This window comes from Lepus europaeus, chromosome 6, assembly GCF_033115175.1.
Source record: "Lepus europaeus isolate LE1 chromosome 6, mLepTim1.pri, whole genome shotgun sequence".
Lineage (NCBI taxonomy): Eukaryota > Metazoa > Chordata > Mammalia > Lagomorpha > Leporidae > Lepus > Lepus europaeus.
In genome coordinates, this window is record NC_084832.1 from 88108785 (window position 1) to 88132281 (window position 23497).

Here is a 23497-nt window from a genome sequence, read left to right on the forward strand (position 1 = left end):
GCGCCTGGGAAAGCAGCAGCAGATGGCCCACCTGGGAGACCTGGAGCGAGTTCCAGGCTCCTGGTTTCAGCCTGGCCCAGCCCCAGACGTTGCAGCCATTTGGGTTTAAGTAGCAGATGGAAGATCTCCCTCTAGTTGTCTCTCCCTCTCTCTGTAATTCTGCCTTTCAAATAAGCAAATCTTTTTTTTTTAAAAGTATATCTACTTGTAACAAAGAATCAAGTAATTCTTTAGGAATATAAACATCTTAAGAAAAAGTCTCAAATACATGTTTAAGTAGAAAAAGACTTACCGTCCAAAATTTAATAAAGTACTCTAAAACCGTTGTAGCCACAAAAAGGCAATATAATAAGGAATACAATAAAAACAGCATGAAGAATTTGTAATTAGAAAATCCCACACAGTTATTCACCCTAGAAGAATAAAGAAAGTCACACTATAAAAATAAGAAAAATTACAAATTCACAGACATAGAAAGTAGATGAGAGTTGCCAAGGGCTGGTGGGAGGGGTAAGGGGAGCTATTTAATGAGAACAGCTTCAGTTTTATAACAGGAAAAAGTTCTGGAGATTTATACAGCAGTGTAAATATACTTAACACTACTTAACTGTATAATCAGAAATGGTTAAAATGTTAAAATTTATGTTTTTTAAACCATAATATAAAAAAAAACAAATTAGAAAACTTTAATCATTATTACTTGGAAGTAAGTCATTTGGGAAATAGGGAGTAGTGTCTTAACTGTGGATGTGTGTTTTTAATAAATTCTATAAAGCACTTCAGAATTTTAGTGTTAATACATTGCTATTAAGGTTAATAATATCAGAAGACATTTTTAAAGGAAAACATTTAATAAAAATACTCTTCTATATATACACATATATGTATATAAGCAGATCAATCTTAATACCTATAAGTAATTAAATCAACCTTTAAAATTTAGGAACGTTGAGATAAAACACTCAATTCTCTCCTTCCCACCTTTCCATCCCTTATACGTGATTTTTATTTTATACATACCAAGGACAGTGATGATCCATCTTAAGAATACATCTAAGAAACAAATAAGCATAAGAAAATTCATGCAGAAAAAGCTTCCTAATACTAATTTCTCATATTTTTTTTGTTTGACTTAAAATTTCCCCTTTCATGCTGTATTTCAGAGAGCCAGACCAGAAACGTCAGGTTAGGGATAATTTCTGGTATTTCCACAAGTATCTCAGAGGTTATGAATTTTCACACTGGGAATTCAACTGAGAATTTCCAGTTGTCTTGGACTGTATCCAATGACATTTTAATTCTCAGATTTGATGGGCAATACTGGGGCACAATAGATAGGACCAGCTTACAAACTGGCTGAAAGAGATGCAATATAATACAGATGTGGTCCTTATGCTATTTTAAACATGTGCAAGTCATGAAGATACAACTAGAATCAACTATGTCAAAATACTAACAGTAATGAGCTTATTTTTAATATTTTATCCTATGGGTAAGAACTACTGTATTTTTATAATAAGGAACAAAAGCAAACCCAAAATTTGCCTCCCTACTATTATATGTATTCTACATTTATATAAAGTTAGACCACAAATCACCTCAAATAATGTAACAAATCAGAGAGCTAACACTCAGAAGTCAAGCAGCCTGTCTAACCAGAAATCAAATTCACAAAGCAAAGATTCACAAAGCAAAGATCTTTGAACACACTCACAACCTTCTCACTCATGTAGGAGTGCTATATTCCTTCAAATTTTTCTGAGAAAACTCACAAATGGTAACTGAAGAGAAATACTTTAGTGGATTTTTGGGTTTTAAGTATAAGCATTAATAATAACAAGAAAGAGGCCAGTGCTGTGGCTTAGCGGGTAAAGCCACCGACTGCAGCACCAGCATCCCATATGGGCACCATCCCAGCTGCTCTTCTTCCAATCCAGCTCTGCTGTGGCCTGGGAAAGCAGTGGAAGATGGCCTAAGTGCTTGGGCTCCTGCACCCACATGGGAGACCTGGAAGAAGCTCCTGGCTCCTGGCTTCGGATATGCTCAGCTCCTGATGTTATGAACATTTGGGCAGTGAACCAATGGGTGGAAGACCTCTCATTCTCTCTGCCTCTGTGTAATTCAGCCTTTCAAGTAAATGAATAAATCTTAAAAATAATAAATAGGGCATCTTCAAAAAGTTCATGGAAAATACATACTATGAAAAATTATTGCATGGATTCCAAAACATTTTAAAAATCAAAATGAACATTTTTAATGCCATTTTTTCCCACAAATTTTTTGAAGTACTCTCATGTTTAGGCATAAACATAGAAAAGTATATTTAAAGTTAAAATTCTATAAACTGGTAGAGAAACTGTTGTCATCAAAGATTACTTCTGGGAATATTCTACTTTACATAAATATTTTTGTTAGCACTATATGCATAGCAAATAATGAGGGAAAATGATGTGTTTTTGCTTAAATGCTCCTTCCCCTTTCATTCTCTTGTCACTAATCTCCAGTGCATGGCTTAGATGAAGACAAATGAGTGAGGAGCACTTACGTGTCACAGGCTGAGCAGTGATGTGCCCGGTCAGGTTTAATCAGCTGACACTTTTCACAGTATCTGATAGCTACAGGAAAGGAATCAAAGTAAGATGTTGACTATAAAACTTGATTTTTAAAAATAAACAATTCTAGGAAACTAACAACTAATAATTTAAAAATAATATCAAAATACACCAGAGAGCTTGTCAATCAAAATGTTAAGAGATAGACGAGGGGCCGGTGCTGTGGCGCAGAGGGTAAAGTTGCTGCCTGCAGTGCCAGCATCCCACATGGGCACCCGTTTCTGCTGCTCCACTTCTGATCCAGCTCTCTGCTATGGCCTGGCAAAGCAGTAGAAGATGGCGCAAGTCTTTACTAGCTTGTGAGATTTGGACAATAAACTACTCTCTAAGAACATTAATTTCCTAATCTGTAAATAAAAGTATATCAAGTGGAAATATTATTGTATTAAAACCAAATCTGGAACATCAGATTCTCAACGAATTAGCTATAATCATTATGACAGTACCACTATTAATAATACTTATTTTATCATTATTTTTGATAAAAATTAAGTCATACTTTAAGATGGGGAAAATAAGTGAGGGAGAAAACTAGGAAGATTTGAAAATGTACCACAGGGGCCAGCGCTGTGGCACACCTGGTTAAGCTGCCACTTGTGACACTGGCACCCCATCTAAGAGAGGTTTGAGTAACAGCGGCTTCATTTCTGATCTAGCTCCCAGCTAACATGCTTGGGAAAGCAGCGGAAGATGGCCTGAGTGCTTCCGCCCCTGCCACTCATGAAGGAGACCCAGCTGAGTTCCATGCTCCTGATTGTGGTCTGGCTCAGCCCTAGCTGTTGCAGCCATTTGGGGGGTAAATCAGTGGATAAAAGATCTCTCTCTCTCTCTCTCTCTCTTTCTCCCTCCTTCCCTATCTCTCTCTCCTTCTCTCTCTGTAACTTTCCTTTCAAATAAATAATTTTTTTAAAAAGAAAATATATCCACAGCTATCATGGAACACACCCAGGAAAAGATTCATTGAACACCTATTTAGTGAGATACTTTGTAAGACCCATGGGAGAAATTCCTGACCATTAGGGGCTTAGAATAAAGTCAGAAGGTGAGAGAGAGAGCATAAATAACTATGTAGCAGTGATTTGTGATCTGCAAGGTAAGGATTTTAAGCTCAGAGTAGACTTTAAAGACTATTTAATGTCCCATATATGAGTGCCTGGGTCCAAGTCCTGATTCTGCTACTGATTCCAGCCTCCTGCTAACATGCATCCTGGCAGATAGCAGGTGATGGTTCAAGTAGTTGAGTCCCTGCCACCAGTGGGAGACCTGGATTAGCTTCCAGGCTCCTGGCTGTGGCCTGGCCCACTCTGGGCTATTGTGGGCATTCAGGGAGTGAACCAGTGGATGGAAGATCTGTGTCTCTCTCTCTCTACCTTATAAATCCATTTTTTAAAAAGCTGTATGAGGTTATGGTTATAAAAAAAAAGAATGAAAAATCATTTCTTGTGAAAGCAAACAGAAATAGGTTTAAAAAAGACAGATGTTGGGAGCTGGCATTGTGATGTAGCGGGTAAAACAGCTGTCGGGGACACTGCCATCCTATATGGGTGCTGGTTTGTGTCCCAGCTGCTCCATCCAACTCCCTGCTAATGGCCTGGCAAAAGCAGAGCAAGACAGTCCAAATGTTTGCTCCCTGCTACCCATGTGGGAGAACCTGATGAAAATTCTGGCTTTGGCCAGTGCCATGGCTCAACAGGCTAATCCTCCGCCTTGCGGCGCCGGCACACTGGGTTCTAGTCCCGGTCGGGGCGCCAGATTCTATCCCGGTTGCCCCTCTTCCAGGCCAGCTCTCTGCTATGGCCCGGGAGTGCAGTGGAGGATGGTCCAAGTCCTTGGGCCCTGCACCTGCATGGGAGACCAGGAGAAGCACCTGGCTCCTGGCTTCGGATCAGCGTGATGAGCCGGCCGCAGCGGCCATTGGAGGGTGAACCAATGGCAAAAAGGAAGACCTTTCTCTCTGTCTCTCTCTCTCTCACTGTCCACTCTGCCTGTCAAAAAAAGAAAAAAAGAAAGAAAGAAACTTCTGGCTTTGGCCTGGCCCAGCGCTGGCTGTTGCAGCCATCTGGGGAGTGAACCAGTAGATGGGAGATGTCTCCTGTCTCTCTCTGTTAACTAATAAATCTTCGGCCGGCGCCGTGGCTCAACAGGCTAATCCTCTGTCTAGCGGCGCCGGCACACCGGGTTCTAGTCCCGGTCAGGGCGCCGGATTCTGTCCCGGTTGCCCCTCTTCCAGGCCAGCTCTCTGCTATGGCCAGGAAGTGCAGTGGAGGATGGCTCAAGTGCTTGGGCCCTGCACCTGAATGGGAGACCAGGAGAAGCACCTGGCTCCTGGCTTCGGATCAGCGTGGTGCACCGGCCATAGCGGCCATTGGAGGGTGAACCAACGGCAAAGGAAGACCTTTCTTTTTTTTTTTTTTTTAATTTTTGACAGGCAGAGTGGACAGTGAGAGACAGACAGAGAGAAAGGTCTTCCTTTGCCATTGGTTCACCCTCCAATGGCCGCCGCGGTAGGCACGCTGCGGCCGGCGCACTGCGCTGATCCGATGGCAGGAGCCAGGTGCTTCTCCTGGTCTCCGATGGGGTGCAGGGCCCAAGCACTTGGGCCATTCTCCACTGCATTCCCTGGCCACAGCAGAGAGCTGGCCTGGAAGAGGGGCAACCGGGACAGAATCGGTGCCCCAACCGGGACTAGAACCAGGTGTGCTGGCGCCGCTAGACAGAGGATTAGCCTAGTGAGCCGCGGCACCGGCCAAAGGAAGACCTTTCTCTCTGTCTCTCTCTCTCACTGTCCACTCTGCCTGTCAAAAAAAAAATAAATAAATAAAAATAAATCTTAAAAAAGTAGATGTTGACTGAGAACTTTAAACTGGACTTTGGGAGGAGGCAATAATCATAACAGACAGAGAAAAAGACATTGAAAAGGTGGGGAAGGGCAGGGACTTAGCACAATTTAGAGCACAGGAATCAATCAGGAAAACAGTGTGGGGCAAAACTCAAGACAGTGGGATCCAGACTGCAGTCAGGAGAAGGTTTAGAAGGATGCATTTTGCTTTCTTAATAACAAACGTCCACATGGTTCCAAAAAGCACAACACAGTGCGAAGTCTCTTCCATGCCTGTACTCTAGCTCTCAAGTTCCCAGAGTGAAGACAGCTCCATTATCTTCTACTAATCCTGATGTGTGAAAGGCCCAATGTATGCCATATGTATTTCTGTAACTTCAATTTTGAAAGAATAAACAGGTATTACTTCTGTAGTAAAAAAAGAGAGAGAGAGAGAGAGAGAGAGACCTGCACACAGTTTGGAAATCTAAGCAGTGGGAATGCAGTATAAAACAGCACACTGGAGCTCAGGCTCCTCGTGGGAGTCAGAGAGAAGGCAGGAATCCCAGGCCTGGCCACCTCATTGTGCCACATTCTCCACAATGGGCACAAGTGCAATACTTCTCTCAGAGTTGTTACAAAGGTCAAATAGTCACAGATAAAGTACTCAGAGCACAGTTCTGCTGTGATACTTGATAGGTAATGAGTATTACACAAATTAGAGGGAAGTCACTACAATCACTGAAAAGTAAGGAAGCTTCAAGAGTCAACTTTTCACATCAGTGGCTCCTTTGTTATTATTATTTTTAAAGACTTATTTATTTGACAGGCAGAGTGACAGCGAGAGGGAGGGAGAGACAGAGTGAATCTGCTGATTTACTCCCCCAACGGCTACAACAGTTAAGGCTGGTATTGGCAGAAGTCAGGAGCCTGATACCCTGAGGCTCCCAGGGGGTGGCAAGGGTCTAAGTACTTGGGCTGGGCCATCCATCCTTCCCAGGCACATTAGCAGGGAACCTGCTCAGAAGTGGAGCAGCAAGTAATGTGCCTGGCAAAGCAGTGGAAGATGGCCCAAGTACTTGGGCCCCTACACCCACGTGAGAGACCTGGATGAAGCTCCTGGATCCTGGCTTTGGCCTGGTCCACTTCTAGCTGTTACAGACATTTGGAGAGTGAAACAGCAGATGGAAGATCTCTCTCTGTATCTCCTTTTCTCTCTGTAACTGCCTTCCAAATAAACAAATAAGTCTTAAAAAAAAAAGGGGGTGGGTGGGTGGGTGGGTGCTGGCGCTGTGGCATAGCGGATAAAGCTGCCACCTGCACTGCTGGCATCCCATATGGGTGCTGGTTGGAGTCCCAGCTGCTCCACTTCTGATCCAGTTTTCTGCTATGGCCTAGGAAAGCAGTAGAAGATGGCCCAGGTCCTTGGGCCCCTGCACCTGCGTGGGAAACCAGAAGAAGCTCTTAGCTCCTGGCTTTGGATCGGCACAGCTCCGGCTGTTGTGGTCAATTGGGGAGTGAACCAGTGGATGGAAGACCTCTCCTTCTCTCTGCCTCTCCTATCTGTGTAACTGACTTTCAAATAAATAAATAAATCTTAAAAAAAAAAATAAGTGGAGCAGCAAGAACTTGAATTGGTACTTGGATTCCAGGGTTTCAAGTGGCACTTAAATATGCTATGCCCCAAAGCTGGTACCTATCAGTAGTTCTTTACTTTCTAAACATGCACTGCTCTGAAAATCAGATGTATCTGCTATGAATGAGTTACTCTGAAAGTGACATGTGTCCCATATTCTGTACCATATCCCAGAGGCCCATAAATCTTGGACCTTGAGTTAAACACACCTAATCTACAGAACTGCAATTACTAATAATTAAAAAGAATTATTTTAAATGAAAATTATTTTAAATTAGTGATCATTTACTGTAAATGAGTGTACTGGAAATTTATTATTACATGCCAAAATGTGCACCAAGTGCTTTATGTGTATTGTTTTATTTAATGCTTCCACTAACTCAGAGATGTAGACAGTATCCTCCTTCTGAAGTGAGGAAACTAAGGCTTAGAAAATTTAAGTGACTTGTACTGCACTAGCATTGGAAAAACTGGGGTTTGATAAAAAATCATGTTTTTGTTCTATATCTTAGTATGTTAATTATGCAAAAAGACAGTATTATACCTGCATTAAAATTAAAAGTCAAAGACCCCGTCCTCCTGAAGCTTACGGACACTTCAGTTTTTCTGCAGTCCCAGTTTGTACACGACCACACAAAGGCAAAGCTCCCTCTATTTCTATCTGAAGCTGAGAAGTCCAATGAGTGCTGAGTCGGAGCACCTGGATTTAAATCCCTGTTTTCCCACATATGACCTGTATGACCTTGACCAAGGTACTTAACCTGTGTCCCAGTTTCTTCATCTGTAAAATGGTGACTACAGTAGCTTCCTTACACAGTTGTTGTGAAGTTGAAATTTCAAGCGTACAAAGCAATTAAAACAGACTAATTGTTACGCTGTGATGATTTTGTTATTTGAACCAATTAGTTAGGTTTACAATACACATGTGCAAACAATTTCTTATATTTAAATGACTAGGTTGGTCACTCATAGGCTGTTCCCCATCATAAGGATAAACCTGAGGAAAGGAAGCTGCTGTTAACAGTTTTTAGGTCAATGAGGGCAGTGCTACAGCAAGGAACACCACGCTAGCTCTCAGAATAACAGCTTTATAACTCTGAACAAATTTCCTCCCCATTGTGTCTTTTACATCTCCTCTTAGCAAAGTCTTGATTTTACTACTCTGGTGATGACACATCATATTCAAATTCAAACTAAAATTTCCAAATGATGGTTTACTAAGAAGAACAACTGAAATTCTTAGCCTTAATGGTTGAGAAAAAAAATAAGCAAAGGAAAAGTTTATATTAAATTGACTCTTAAACAAATTATGTTTTTATTTATACATGTGTATCTGAAACACTACAGAAGACGCAGAAAACAGAAAAATTTTGTTCTTGAAGCTATTTATGGCAATCGTAGTATGCATTTAACAGTCAAACCATGGAAACATATATTGGCAGGAATAAATATATTTTAAAAATCCTTTGGAAAGGAAAGTTTAAAATTTGTTTCTTACTTCTTGAAGCTGATGTTGTGTAGATAGGTAAATCTCTTGCTACCCGTCTCAAAATTTCTTGTTGTCTTTCTTGGCTAAATTCCTTTTCATAACGTTCCTTTTCAGAATTTGACAAGTAGAACTATGAAAGGAGAGAGAACTATTAAAAAGTTTTAAATGCCATGATGTTAACTATAATTCTTAGAAAAACTGCTATTGAAAACACAAACAAAAACAAAAAACCCTATTTTGTTTTACTAAGGCAAAATTTGACTTCAAATTTCTTTAAGAAGTAAATCAAATACATTTTAACCAAAACCATATACCTTTGGCACATTAAAAAATATTTGCCATCTATACTAATAATGGCAAAGACATGAATTAAGTATTTTTGCATCTTTATTTTTAATAGTTAAAATTAAATTCCTCTAAAAGAAAAAAGTTTTAATATACATTTTCTATTAGTAAAAATATTTTTGTTTAAAAATTATTGCCAAAAAACTTTCAATTTTTGGAAGAATGCTGAAAGACTTGCTTCCTTTGGAGAACAGGCTAAGTCAAGGTAATGGGGTCCCAGTATCTTCTGGTCAAATGTGTCAATGACAGAACAAGTCATTCTTTTATCATTTTTAGGCTTTAGGAAAGCCAACCTGTAGGGATACTTTCTCCAGAATTATCAAAGATTGTCAAGATATGCACATTTTCCTTTCTTCAAGGAGAGATTCCTCTATAGACTTGTTTCATACCTTAGTATTTGTTCTTACCGTGTGGCTAGCCTCCGGTGCATTTTGATAGCGTTTTCTAATCATGTAATTGTTTAGCTGCTATTCTTTTCCTATGACATCCCATCATCTCAAAGGTGCTCAGTTTTATGTCTGCATTTCAGGTAGCCAAGAACTTTAAATTTCTATTAGGCTAGGGGCCTGCACTGTGGCATAGTGGGTAAAGCCACCACCTGCAGTGCCAACATCCCATATGGGCACTGGTTCGAGTCCCGGCTGCTCCTCTTCTTATCCAGAGCTCTGCTGTGGCCTGGGAAAGCAGTAGAAGATGGCCCAAGTCCTTGGGTCCCTGCACCCATGTGAGAGACCTGGAAGAAGCTCCTGGCTCCTGACTTCGGATTGGTGCAGCTCCGGCCATTGTGGCCATTTGGAGAGTGAACCAGAGGATGGAAGTCCTCTCTCTTCCTCTCTCTCTCTGCCTATGACTCTCTGTAACTCTGCCTTTCAAATAAATAAATCTTCAAAAAAATTTTTTATTTATTTATAGAAGTTACAGAGAGAGGGATAGAGAGAAAGGTCTTCCACCCGCTGGTTCTCTCCCCAGATGGCCGCAATGGCCAAAGCTGGGTAGAATTGAAGCTAGGAGCTTCTTCCCGGTCTCTCACATGGATGCAGGGGCCCAGGCACTTGGACCATCTTCTAGTTTTTTCAGGCCACAGCAGAGAGCTGGATTGGAAGAGGAGCAGCCGGGCCTACAACCAGTACCCATATTGGATGCTGGCATAGCAGGTGGAGGCTTGGCCTATTATGCCACAGTGCTGGACTCTGAATTTTATATTTTCATATTTTATATATTTGAAGAGTATTTTAGTGTGGTCTACCTGCTAATTCAAATCCCCTCCTCTTGCTGCCCCATCACTGATAAAAGTATTAGCTTGACCATGTAGTCTGTTCTGATATAAATGAGGCTATAGCTTGAGGGGGCTCTGGGAATTTTCTACAGTTGCAGAATTATTAGCAGAGTAATAATAACATACTAAGATATAGAACAGGTCCTTCTGGGTTTTACTCTAGTATGTTTTTTTTTTTCTATATTGCCAATGTAGAATAAGTGCTCTGGCTTTTTAAAGACTGCTACTCTAAGTGGATAAACACTATATTTAGTAAGTAGAAGAGTCTAGATCACCTCACCTGGTTCCCGAAATCACATGAACAGGACACAAAGAAGTCAGAACAGATTCACACAACCTAAAGGTCAAAGTGACAAAGACTGTGGAGGTCACTTGTGTAACCTCCCATCACAGAAGAGAGGTTCTTCACACATTTCTGACATATCCATCCTCTCTTTAATATTTTCAGAGGGAAGAAATACCTTTTTAAAGATTTATTTATTTGAAAGGCAGAGTTACAAAGAGAGAGAGAGAGAGAGAGAGAGAGAGAGAGAGAGAGAGAGAGAGAGAGAGAGAGAGAGAGGTCTTCCATCGGCTGGTTCACTCCCCAAATAGCCTCAATGTCTGGTGCTGGGCCAATTTGAAGGCAGGAGCCAGGAGCTTCTTCCAGGTCTCTCACATGGGTGCAGGGGCCCAAGGACTTGGGCCATCTTCTACTGCTTTCCCAGGCCACAGCAGAGAGCTGGATCAGAAGTAGAACAGCCGTGACTCGAACTGGTGCCCATATGGTATCCTGGCACTGCAGGCGGCAGCTTTACCCGCTACACCACAGCGCCGGCCCCTCATTCTCTTTCAAAAGGAACTTTACTTTAGAAAATTCTTCCCTGATATGTCTCTGAAACATTCATAGTAAAGTATAAAAATCACATGGTATGATGCTAAGTATGTATTTGGATAGGAGAATTTCTCATCAAACTTTACAGTTTCCTTGTAAAATCTCAACAGATTTCCTTGGGCTGTCTTATTCCTAGCATTCAGGAGTACCCCAACTTCCTTTATCTTTATTTTGTTACTTTTACTCAACATCATTGTTTTTCCTTAAGAATCAAGCTTATGGGGCTGGCGCTGTAGCATAATTGGTTTAGTCTCCGCCTGCAGCGCTGGCATCCCATATGAGCACCGGTTCAGGTCCTGGATGCTCCACTTTTGATCCAGCTCCCTGCCAATGTGCCTGGGAAAGCAGCGGAAGATGGCCCAAGTGTTGGACCCCTGTATCCATGTGGGAGATCTGGCTTCGGATCAGCCCAACTCCTGCCGTTGCGGCCATTTTGGGAATGAACCAGCAGGTGGAAGACCTCTCTCTCTCTGTAACTCTGCCTCTCAAATAAATAAATAAATCTTAAAAAACAAAAAGGATCAATCTTATGAAATTATGAAAAACTAAAATTGAATGAAAATTTCAAGAGATACCAGAATTTTAGATGAGAAATGGAATAAAATTAAAATTAAAATAGTAGATTTGTCCTAGCACTTAAAATGCTTGCATTCCATATTGGAGTGCTTGGGTTCAAATCCTAGTTCTGCTACTGGTTGTAGCTTCCTGCTAATGTAGACCCTGGGAGGTAACAAGTGATGGTTCAAGTAGCTGGGTCTCTGCCACACCTGTGGGAGACCTAGAGTGAGTTCTTGGCTCCTGGCTTCAGCCTGGCCCAGCCTACCTGTTGCAGTCATTTGAGGAGTGAACCAGCAGATGGCAGCTTGCTCTCTCTCTATTTATTTTTAAATAAATAAATAAATAAGTAAAATAGATTAGACTTTTGAAATTAGTACTAAAATTCTATTTTCATTCAAAACTGAAGAGAATTCAAACTATGGAATGTTGTTATTATCTTTAATTTTGGTGTTCAGCTGGTTCCATTTAAATATATATTAAATACCAATTAAGGGCCAGTGCTGTTCCTGATATCAGGGAATCCAGAGATGAATAAAAACAACCTTTGTCTCCAAAAAGAACATTCCCATGTAGTTAGCTATGTAAACAGTGAATTACAAAATACAAGTCAGCATAAGTATAATATTAACAGTATATTATTACGTATGATAAATGTTCCCTTGGGTCAGCCTGGAAGCTGTTCTTGAACGACGAGGTACCTAGCTCATCCACCATTTCTTCACTCAAGTCTACCAATCTGCTGATTAGATTTTTTTTTTTTTTTTGACAGGCAGAGTGGACAGAGAGAGAGAGACAGAGAGGAGAAAGGTCTTCCTTTGCTGTTGGTTCACCCTCCAATGGCCGCCGCTGCCAGCGCACTGTGGCCAGTGCACCACGCTGATCCGAAGCCAGGAGCCAGGTGCTTCTCCTGGTCTCCCATGGGGTGCAGGGACCAAGGACTTGGGCCATCCTCCACTGCATTCCCTGGCCACAGCAGAGAGCTGGCCTGGAAGAGGGGCAACCGGGACAGAATCCGGTGCCCCAACCGGGACTAGAACCCGGTGTGCCGGCGCCGCTAGGCGGAGGATTAGCCTATTGAGCCGCGGCGCCAGCCTCTGCTGATTAAATAGCAGGCCTCATTCTAGACAATGAGGACACAGCAGTAAACAACAGATTTTTCCTCCAAAACTTAGTGGAAGAGATACTTACAAAGGTCTTGGCTTAAATGCTGCTTCCTCAGAGAAGACTTCTTTGGCTGTATGATTTAACATAGCTTTCTTCCCCTTAAATCAGCTTTACTGTTATGCTCTGTCACATCTCCATGCTTTTCTAAATTTAACTAATTTTCTAAAATTATCTACATTTATTACAATTATTTTGTTTGCTTGTTCATCACCTCTCTCTCTCTCTTTCTCTCTCAAGTGTAAAGAACCTGTCTGTCTTGTGTCTTGCTCTTCTTTTTATTCTGAGACTAGCACCGAGTCCAACATTCAGTAGGCACTCATTGAGTACTTGCTAACTGAAACCAAATCAAAACAAAACTTGTATTTGTAACAGTTTTTCCTTTCTGGACCCTATCAATTCTCCTAGACCTGATCCCCAAGAGTTGCTCTAAACTTTGAGCTAACAAAGTCCTTCCAATATAGTCAGCACTGATCTCACAGGTTTGTAATTACTTATGGCGTTATCCCAGGCAGCACACCGCAAGCTTAGTGAGAATCTTAGAATCCTGTCCTTGGTTGTCACTAGAGCTGAGCTTAGTTTGATCCTTGAGGATTTAATAATTAACTCATTCAATAGTTACTGAATGGGGCCGGTGCTGTGGCGTAGAGGTTAAGGCTGCCGCCTGCATTGCTGACATCCTACATGGATGCCGGTTTGAGTCCTGGCTGTTCCACTTCCTGTCCAGCTCTCTGCTGTGGCCTAGGAAAGCAGTAGAAGATGGCCCAATCCTTGGGCCCCTGCACCCGCATGAGAAGACCAGAGGAAGCTCCTGGCTCCTGGCTTCAGATCAGCACAGCTCCAGCTATTGCGGCCAACTGGGGAGTGAACCAGCGGATGGAAGACCTCTCTCTCTCTCTGCCTCTCCTTTTCTCTCTGTGTAACTCTGACTTTCAATTAAATAAATCTTAAAAAAAAAAAAAAAGTTACTGAACACTCATCATGTGCCAGATAGTGAGAGGTTGTGGAGAACATGATGGAAATGTCCTTGGACAGGGCAAATGGAGCATGTCATAGCATGGCCACTGGACATAGGCTTGGGCAGTCATGAGTGGGGGAGGATGAAGGGTTGAGTGGATGTAAAGGCTTAAGCTCAGAGCTGCAATATGCCAAAACAACAGCCAAAAACGAAAAGCACATATATTTAGATGGAACTTATATCCTAGGCATTCTTCTATATTTTATGTTATTAATTATATATGCTATTAATTATTCATTCCTTACAACAATCTCATGGGATATATACTACTATCAACCTCACTTTACAGCTAAGCAAAGTGTCCACAGTCACATGCCTAGCAAGTAGCAGAGGCCTAAGCTAAGCCTGGGCAGTTCTGGCTACAGAATCTGAGTTCTTAACCTCTATACTGCTTCTCAAAAGTATTAACAATTTGCTCTTTTTCTATTTTTACTTCCTATAATGAGATCTATTTACTTTTTGCATATGCTATGTTTACAACAGCCACCACTCCTAGTAACCAATTAAATAAAAATAGATGGTTTTGAATTTAGAGATTAAGAAATGGATGACTGTAGCATACTTTTAAGGGCTAATTATTACCAAATTTCTGAAGAATATATACATTTGAAGGGACATTGATTTATGGTTTACCTATTAAAACACAAGCATCCAGTGAAAAACTGGCATATCCACTTAATTTTTTTGAAATGTACACATAATGCATGATATAGCAGTTCTACTCTTAAGCATCTCTCCAAAAGAACTACGTATACATCCCCCCAAGAGACATGCACTGGAATGTGTACTGCAGCCCTATTTGTAACAGCTCTAAACTGGAAACTACTCAAATGTCCATCAACAGTAGACCCAGTAAATAAAGTGTGTTACATATATACCACAGTTGAAAATCAAACGTGGATGAATGATCTACAATTATATGCAACAACAGGGATGAAGCTCATAAACAGAATGTTAATGAAAGAAGCCATACACGTAAGCATATATCACTATGATCATTACACGACTATACATGCTACCTACTATATATTAAGTATAAAAACAGGCAAAACTAATTTCTGCTGTTAGAAGGCTGGAAAGTGGTTTCTTCTAGAGTGGGTGACAAGAAGAAAGCAGGAGGGAGCTGATGGGATGCTAGCATGATTCTGCCTCTTAAACTGGGTTGGGTAGTGGTTACATAGTTTGCGAAACTCCGAGTTTTATGACATGTATACTTTTCTGCATATATGTTCATCATTACAAACTTAACTGGAAGTTGATATTAGTTTTAATCACATGGTCTATAATGTTAAATATATTTTCATAAATTTAATATGAAGGGAAACAATATTATTTACCATCATTTGATATATATGAGTGCCAATCTTGTAGTAGCTAATATATTAAAACCTTTACTTAGACAAATCTTATTTACTCCTCACAAACATCTTTTAGAGACAGGCACAATTGTTAGCTCCATTTCTGATGACAAAACTGAATGTGCTAAAACAGAAAATCAAGACAATTCTAACTCTAGAGAACATATTCTTAACCATTTGCAATAATAAATTTATAGTGGGAAGAATTTAGACAGCTATGTCAAGGCCAAGAGAGACATACAAGTCCTAAAACTCACTCCACAAAAAATGTTTACCTACATTGTTTTTCTTTTTCTTTTCTTTTCTTTTCTTTTATTTGACAGGCAGAGTGGACAGTGACAGAGAGAGAGAGACAGAGAGAAAGGTCTTCCTTTTGCCATTGGTTTACCCTCCAATGGCCGCCGCAGCCGGCGCGCTGCAGTTGGCGCACCGCGCTGATCTGAAGCCATGAGCCAGGTGCTTCTCCTGGTCTCCCATGGGGTGCAGGGCCCAAGCACTTGGGCCATCCTCCACTGCATTCCCTGGCCACAGCAGAGAGCTGGCCTGGAAGAGGGGCAACCAGGACAGAATCCGGTGCCCCAACCGGGACTAGAACCCGGTGTGCCGGCGCTGCAAGGCGGAGGATTAGCCTGTTGAGCAATGGCGCCGGCCACCTACATTGTTTTTCAATGAGACTTCTAATTAGAAGAAACTCTAGTCACTATAAGGTGGAACAAGCAATAGCCTAGACAGTTTGTTTCCCACAATCAAAATATTTTCTTTTGTTGTTGTTTGTGCCTAACATAATTGTTATTAGGCATAATTGTTCATCCTAACAAAATATAGATGTTAAGAGGGTTTCTAAAAATAAACTCTACTTTTACTCCTTTAAGAAAACATAGCATGGCAGGAAATTCTTCATCTATAGTTAAACTTTTACCATGTTATGTCAGGGGATTGTATCTGAGAATAGGCTAATGACTCACATTCACAATACGGAGTTACCAAGCAATTTTATGAACGGAAACAGAACAAATGTATTATGTAAAGTTTTAACAAAGGTAACACAAGGGAAAATAATTCCATATTCAGTTAAAGCATTTGGTAATTTACCAACATTAAATTTACCTCTTTGGAGGGGGTAGCGGGAGACGTGAAAATTGTCATCCAATAGGACCATACAAACATAACAAAGAACAGATGGAAAGCCACAAGGTAAACAACGGTCTTTCCTGGTAAATAAAAGCAAACAACATTTCATTGAATCCAAGTGAAAACAGGAAAAGCATTACATTAAAACATAATATTTGGGTCTAGAGGCCTAATCCAATAAAAAATGGAATTAAAACCTATCATAACATCAAATATACAAACTTTATCTGCATGATATAACATTAATAGATATGAAGAAATAGTCTTATCAGTCTGATTTACAAGAAAATACTACAGCCTGAGATGAAATCTGATCTCATTAAGTTGATGAGCACTTAAGCTAAAACACTTCCTTTACTCACTGTAGTTCAAGCACTCCCTAAAGTTAATGTTTAATGACTTAAAAATTATTTAAAACAGAATCCATCACCATGAACATTAAATCTCAGAACTGTAAACTGAAAGTAAATAAAGTCACCATTACCATGAATAATGAGTAAATAACCAAATTCCTGCACTGCTCAGAAAAAAACATTCTAAATTTCATTCTCTTGTTCAACAAAGCTAACAAGAAAAATGTTTAGTGACTTTAAATTTTTACCATAATTATTTCCCAAAGGGATCAGTGTAACACTCCAACATCTTCATCTCCAAATGTTAACTCACTGATGTAACTTTAAGCTTTTTGTTGTGCAATGTAGTTTTTCTATTTGGAAGGAACAGGACCTGTTTCCACAAGCAAGAACTATCTACCAGCTGCTTAAATTCTTTCAGTTTGGCACGCAGCACCACAAACACACTACAGATAACACAGACAAGCATAAAAGTATGAGATTCTATGCATTTTAAAGTTCAGCTCCAATACTACTTCTTCCACAAAAATATTCTACAATTACATTTTGGGATTCATTACCTCTTCAAACTGCATACCCCCAATAGTTTGCTTAGACTTTAATTAAAGTTCTTGCTTCAGAAGAGTTAGCTGCTTACTATGCAAAACACTTAGAGTAATGCCTAGCACATAGTAAATCGTCAATAAATACTAGCTCTTCAGGCATCTTAATTCTTCTTAACATTTGGTGCTTTTTGTACATTCCCTATTCCAGTGCTTCTCAAGTTTAAATAGTGGTAGTTTTCACTGGGCTGTAGGAAAATGAGAAACATTAAAAACATTGTAGTGAAGCTTTCATAAAGCTAACATGTATTCAATTTGAAGTACTGTCCTTCCTTCTGCCAGACGTTATCTTCCTTACATTTTTGGTTTTAAAAAATCCATTCTCTTAAAAAATTATGATAAATAATTGAGAACCCCATTGGAACCCAGCATTTTATTTTGAAATTGTGCTGGTCCATTCCTGATTTCAGAGGCTTAGAAACCCCAGTCACACAGTTAACAGATGCTCAAGTGATTCTTCATCCCTCACAGCTAGCCAGCACAAATACTTCCAGTCCTGGTGCCTAAAATTTAAAGTGAACTCATCTTCACTGTCAGTACACAGCCCATAAATTGTTGCCTAGCTCATCTGAATTGCTGCAAAAGCCATTTGGTCTCCTCACTTCCAGTCTTTGTTCCAATCCATCCTCGATGGACAAAGTGAAATGTGCTGCTCATAGTTCCTTCTCACTCTTCACTGTGAAATCCCTGAAGATAACTCTAGCTTCCTGATAAATACATCCCAACAAAACTCCCCACCACACACTGCCGGTTACACACGGTCACCTGGAAAGCATATCACATGTGCCTCATTTCTAACCCTCACAGAAGTCAAGTAAAGCATTCTTCCAGCTTACAGATGTAAACACTGAGACTCACAGAATTTAGTATTTTGCATGATAAAACCAGAATTGAAACTTGTATCTGCTTAAAAAAAAATCCAAAATTCTTTTCAATATGTCATCCCTAAGATTAGATTTTCCTCTACTTTTTAAACCATCATCTTAATGGTCAAATTCTACTTCTAAGCTGGCATCAGATGCCAGGATAAAATTCAAACTACAATTTTCTTTGATTTTCAAATGTGCTCCTTTCACTTCTACTAATATTGTTATGCACACTGAAAATTCTGGTTTCTCAAATCTGCATTTTCTATCTTATCAGTTCCCTCAAGGTTGAACCCTGTAGTATATCCCAAAGACTCAAAAGCATTGCGTGGTTTGTTTTTCATCTTATTTATTTATTTATTTTTAAGATTTGCTTATTTTTTTGAAAGAGTTACAGAGAGAACTGGAGAGACAGAGAGAGGTCTTCTATCCACTGGTTCACTCCCCAGATAGTCAGGGCTGGGCCAAGAGTCAGGAGCTTCATCTGGGTCTCCTACATGCAGGGGCCCAGGCACATGGGCCATCCTCCTCTGTTTTCCCAGCCCATGAGCAGGGAGCTAGACCAGAAGTGGAGCAGCCGGGACTTGAACGGGTGCCCATATGGGATGCCAGTGTCACAGGTGCGTCTCTACCTGCTACACTACAATGCTAGATCATGTTTGGTTTGTTTTTCCTTTGCACAAGTGACTGTGCAGATGTTACCTTCAGCAAGCTCCCTTTATCTATACTTTTGACTGACACTCATGTTTAATCGAGCGTACCATTCCTCACCTATATACTGAGGTAAAGAGTACCCCTGACGTATTTAAACTTCATAATTTATCTACAACTAAGAGCAGTATACGAAACAAAGCATATAGGCTTCAAGCATTTAAAACATAAATATCTAATATGTTTTTAATATTTTTGCTCTCCATGAAAGCAAAACAAGACAATTTGCTTTAAAATAAAATACTACTACTTATTTAAATAAAAAATTGGTAAAATTAAGTTCTTAGTACCATGCCTAGACTATAGAATTTAACAGGTGATAATTATTAAATTATGAGTAAACAATAGAAGATATTGCTTTTAACTAAGTTTAAATTAATGTGATTGTTAACAGGCAAATTGCTGTTCACATATATATATATGCCATAAACCATTGGTTGTAAACAACATGGAAAATCTTATTTACTAATAAGCAAATTAAGTCAAAGCTGAGAGAAAAATCTGAATTTATAAATCAAGAAATCTATATTCATAAATCACCTTGAATTAAAAAGCAAACAAAAAAAACTTTGTTCAAAGTTTCTTTAAGAGGCATGTTAGGAACAGCCCTAAGAGATAATACAAGTGAAAAGTCCTATAGGTACTTCTGAAATTCTCTGCTTTAAACACACAGGGAACAGTGTAAGAAACAAGAAGGGAGCAGTAGTGGATGCCTGTGATGCCAGCAGACCATACGGGTGCTGGTTCAAGTCCTAGCTGCTTAATTCGAATCTATCTCCTCTACTAATGTACTTGGGAAAACAGCAGAAAATGGCTTGCATACTTGGGCTGCTGCATCCATGTCGGAGACCTAGATGTTTGGGCTCCTGGCTAGGCTCTGGCTTCTGTAGCCATTTGGGAAGTGAATCAGTAGATGGAAGATTTCTTTCTCTCCCTTTGTCCCTCTGACCTTCAAATAAATAAAGTATATCTAATAATAAATAAATAAAAAGAAGAAAGAGCTTACCAAGACTGAGTTTATGTTTACTCTGTTACTGAAAAGTTAGAGTAAAAATGCAACTTGAGATATAAATGCTTTATGCCTAATTATGCTTAATAATAATAATAATAATTAATAATTTCTAACCAACTATTTTAGAACCTCTGGATTTTTGTCAAATCAAATTTTATTTTTAAAATGTGATCTCAATAAACTTAAAAAATTTTTTTTATCCTGATGAATTTTGATATGAAGTTTTGATAATTTTTTCCCTCTATAACTAGCTACTAGAAAAATTTCAGTTTCCTTGAACTAGTAATAAAATTTTCAAATCTGTAGTCTGGTTATTTTTATTAAATGTATGTGAGTAGTGAAGTGTTATTTTTGACAAATGTTATTTTTAACAAATGTTATTTTTAACAAAACATCAATTAAATTCATGAGAGCAAATTCTCCTTCTAAACCTAGCTGGATATGACATTAACAACCTGAATGAGTTCTGGAGAATAAATAAAGCAGGCAAATCTAAATAGGTACACAAAAATACAAATATTTGAGTGCTAGGTATTTCACGTAATAAAGGCTACTTCAATTTATATATATAATACAAACTGAGAACATACTAAATGTCTAAGAATAAACCCAATATTATATCTCCTTTTTAATTACATAAGTTTTAAAGATATATATTTCTTTCTGAAAAGCAAAAATCACATGTGCTCATCAATAAGTAGAAAGTATGTGAGTGGCAACTAAGATACCATAAGGATTATTCTACTTTATTAAAATGAGACTAAAGATGACTTACCATTTTCTTTATTTCCAGAAATAGTAACTAGAATAAAAGAAAAAAGAGTGAGTAAGTATATTTTAAACATTTTGTACTAAGCTTTGAGTTGAATATTCATCTTAATATAATTTTCATAAAAATAAAGTTGGGTTATAAAATATAAACACCAATGTAAAGTTAGAATTGTTCTTGAAAATTTTTCAAAAACACTGAAATACTAAAAAAATTCCTTATCATTAACACAGTCACATTTAAAATTTTCTGTAGACTTTTGTTAATTTCAAATATGTCAACAAGGTTATATAGTTGTGATATCTTCTTTAGCTCTTTTCTTAATGATACCTGCAGAATGAACAGCGCTGTCCTTTATGGCACTCAAACTTATTCATCAGTCTATGATGTACTCTACTGACCTTTTGGTGAAACATGTACTCAAGACAAATCTTTCTCTTTTTAACTGACACATAATCATTGTACATATTTACAGGGTAGAATGTGATAATTGAGTCCATGTACACAAGGACCTCAAATCAGGGTAATTAACATTTCCAACTCTACTGTATTTGGAGCCTTAAAATTCTTCTCTTCTAGTTCTTTATAAAGCATACACTAAGATGTAAATTATAGTTGCTCTACTGTGCTATAGAACACTAGAATTGATTTCCTCCTATCCAACTATATTTTGGTACCTGTTATCCAGCAACTATTTCTTTTTAGAAAGCTTTTATTTAATAAATATAAATTTCATAGGTACAGCTCCAGCAACTCTTTATTCCCTTCTCTACTCCCCTTCCTCACCTTGGGTAATCACTATTTGCTCTCTTCTTTAAGATCAACTTTCTTAGTTTTCACATCTGAGAACACACATTAGGCAAATTTATTTTTTATAGAAAAAAGTAAAAATCATACCTGTAATTTTCAGGGAGTACTCTTTCTTTGAACACTCAAATATTTAAAAAAATTAGTCTAAGTACAGAAAAGTTAATTCAGTGTTTCTTCCATCTTGTATACTATTTCAATTCAACAACCATATCAGTACACCAAGTCCAAACCCCTGGGAATTGCTACTTACTAGTACCCCCGACCCCAGCCCTGGAGGGTCCAATGGCCTCTAGGTCCTGTTGACTCTACTAAGTCTCTTTCAAATGTGTCACCTCTTCTTCAATTCCTCCCATCCCTCCTCTGCCTTCCTTAAATGCAATAGTTTGAGCTGTCTTCCTACTCTCAGTTTAACACACACCTCACCACCACAGTGGCTTTAACAGTTTGCATTCCCACCAACAGTGGATTAGTGTACCTTTTCCCCCATACCCTCGCCAGCATTTGTTGATTATTGATTTCTGTATGAAAGCCATTCTAACCGGTGTGAGGTGAAACCTCATTGTGGTTTTGATTTGCATTTCCCTGATGGCTAGTGATCCTGAACATTTTTTTCATGGGTCTATTGGCCATTTGGATTCCCTCTTTTGAAAAATGTATGTTTAAGTCTTTGATCCATCTCTTTAGTGGGTTGTTTGTTTTGTTGTTGTGGAGTTTCTTGATCTCTTTGTAGATTCTGGTTATTAATCCTTTATCAGTTGCATAATTTGCAAATATTTTCTCCCATTCTGTCAGTTGCCTCTCACTTTCCCAACTGTTTCTTTTGCAGTACAGAAGCTTCTCAATTTGATGTAATCCCAATTGTTAATTTTGGCTTTGGCTGCCTGTGCATTTGGGGTCTTTTCCAAGAAGTCTTTGCCTGTGCCAGTATCTTGCAGGGTTTCTCCAATGTTCTCTAATAAGTTGATGGTATCAGGTCATAGATTTAGCTCTTTAATCCACTGTAAATGGATTTTTGTGTAAGGTATAAGGTAGGGGTCTTGCTTCATACTTCTGCATGTGGAAATCCAGTTTTCCCAGAACCACTTATTGAAGAGACTGTCCTTGTTCCAGGAATTGGTTTTAGTTCCTTGATCAAATAAATATAAGTTGGTTGCAGATGTTTGGATTGATTTCTGGAGTTTCTATTCTGTTCCACTGATCTATCCATCGGTTTTTGTACCAGTACCAGGCTGTTTTGTTTGTTTGTTTGTTTGTTTTTGACAGGCAGAGTTAGACAGTAAGACAGAGAGACAGAGAGAAAGATCTTCCTCCCGTTGGTTAACCCCTCAAATGGCCTCTACGGCTGGCACGCTGTGGCCAGCACGCTGAGCCGATCTGAAGCCAGGAGCCAGGTGCTTCCTCCTCGTCTCCCATGCGGGTGCAGGGTCCAAGCACTTGGGCCATCCTCCACTGCACTCCCGGGCCACAGCAGAGAGCTGGCCTGGAAGAGGGGCAACGGGACAGAATCCGGCACCCCTACCGGGACTAGAACCCGGGGTGCCGGCACTGCAGGCGGAGGATTAGCCTAGCAAGCTGCAGCGCTGGCCATCAGGCTGTTTTGATTATAACTGCCCTGTAGTTATGTCTTGAAATCTGCTATAGTGTTGCCTCTGGCTTTGTTTTTGTTGTATAAGATTGCTTTAGCTATTTGAGGTCTCCTGTGCCTCCATATTAATGTCAGCATCATTTTTGGGAGAATTCAATTTCTTGAGCCATCACTGCTACCTCCCAGGACCTACTTTATTAAGAAGCTGGAGTGAGGAGCCAGAGGTAATGAACCCAGGCTTTCTGATATGGCACATGGGCATTCTAAATGGTAGGCTGATGGCCCTCTCATCCTACTGTGACAGCATGTTCCCAGAAATGTGGAATCATGTCTTAGAACATTTACAACCCTGAAAGTTATCATTATCTCTAGTTTACAGATAAGTAAACTATGTCTCAAAATAATTTAATGATTTGCCTAAGGTCGTAGAGTTACTATGTGTAGTGTGGATAGGATTTGGAAGTTTGTTCAAACTTGTTTTCTTTCTTTTCTTTTTTAAAAAGATTTATTTAT

General features: G+C 39.4%; 1 protein-coding gene across 8 annotated transcripts in view; it reads right to left on the minus strand.

The window, feature by feature from the left end:
- ZDHHC20 (zinc finger DHHC-type palmitoyltransferase 20) overlaps positions 1–23497 on the minus strand; it is an 83043-nt gene that overhangs the window by 29750 nt on the left and 29796 nt on the right. For all 8 annotated transcript variants that reach the window (XM_062194553.1, XM_062194548.1, XM_062194550.1 and 5 more), the window contains exons 2-7: positions 20596–20622; positions 16253–16356; positions 8565–8685; positions 2546–2615; positions 1021–1053; positions 293–413 (exon numbers count right to left, since the gene is read on the minus strand). In XM_062194553.1, coding sequence (XP_062050537.1) covers positions 293–413; positions 1021–1053; positions 2546–2615; positions 8565–8685; positions 16253–16356; positions 20596–20622 — 476 coding nt within the window. The remainder of the gene's footprint in view (positions 1–292; positions 414–1020; positions 1054–2545; positions 2616–8564; positions 8686–16252; positions 16357–20595; positions 20623–23497) is intronic.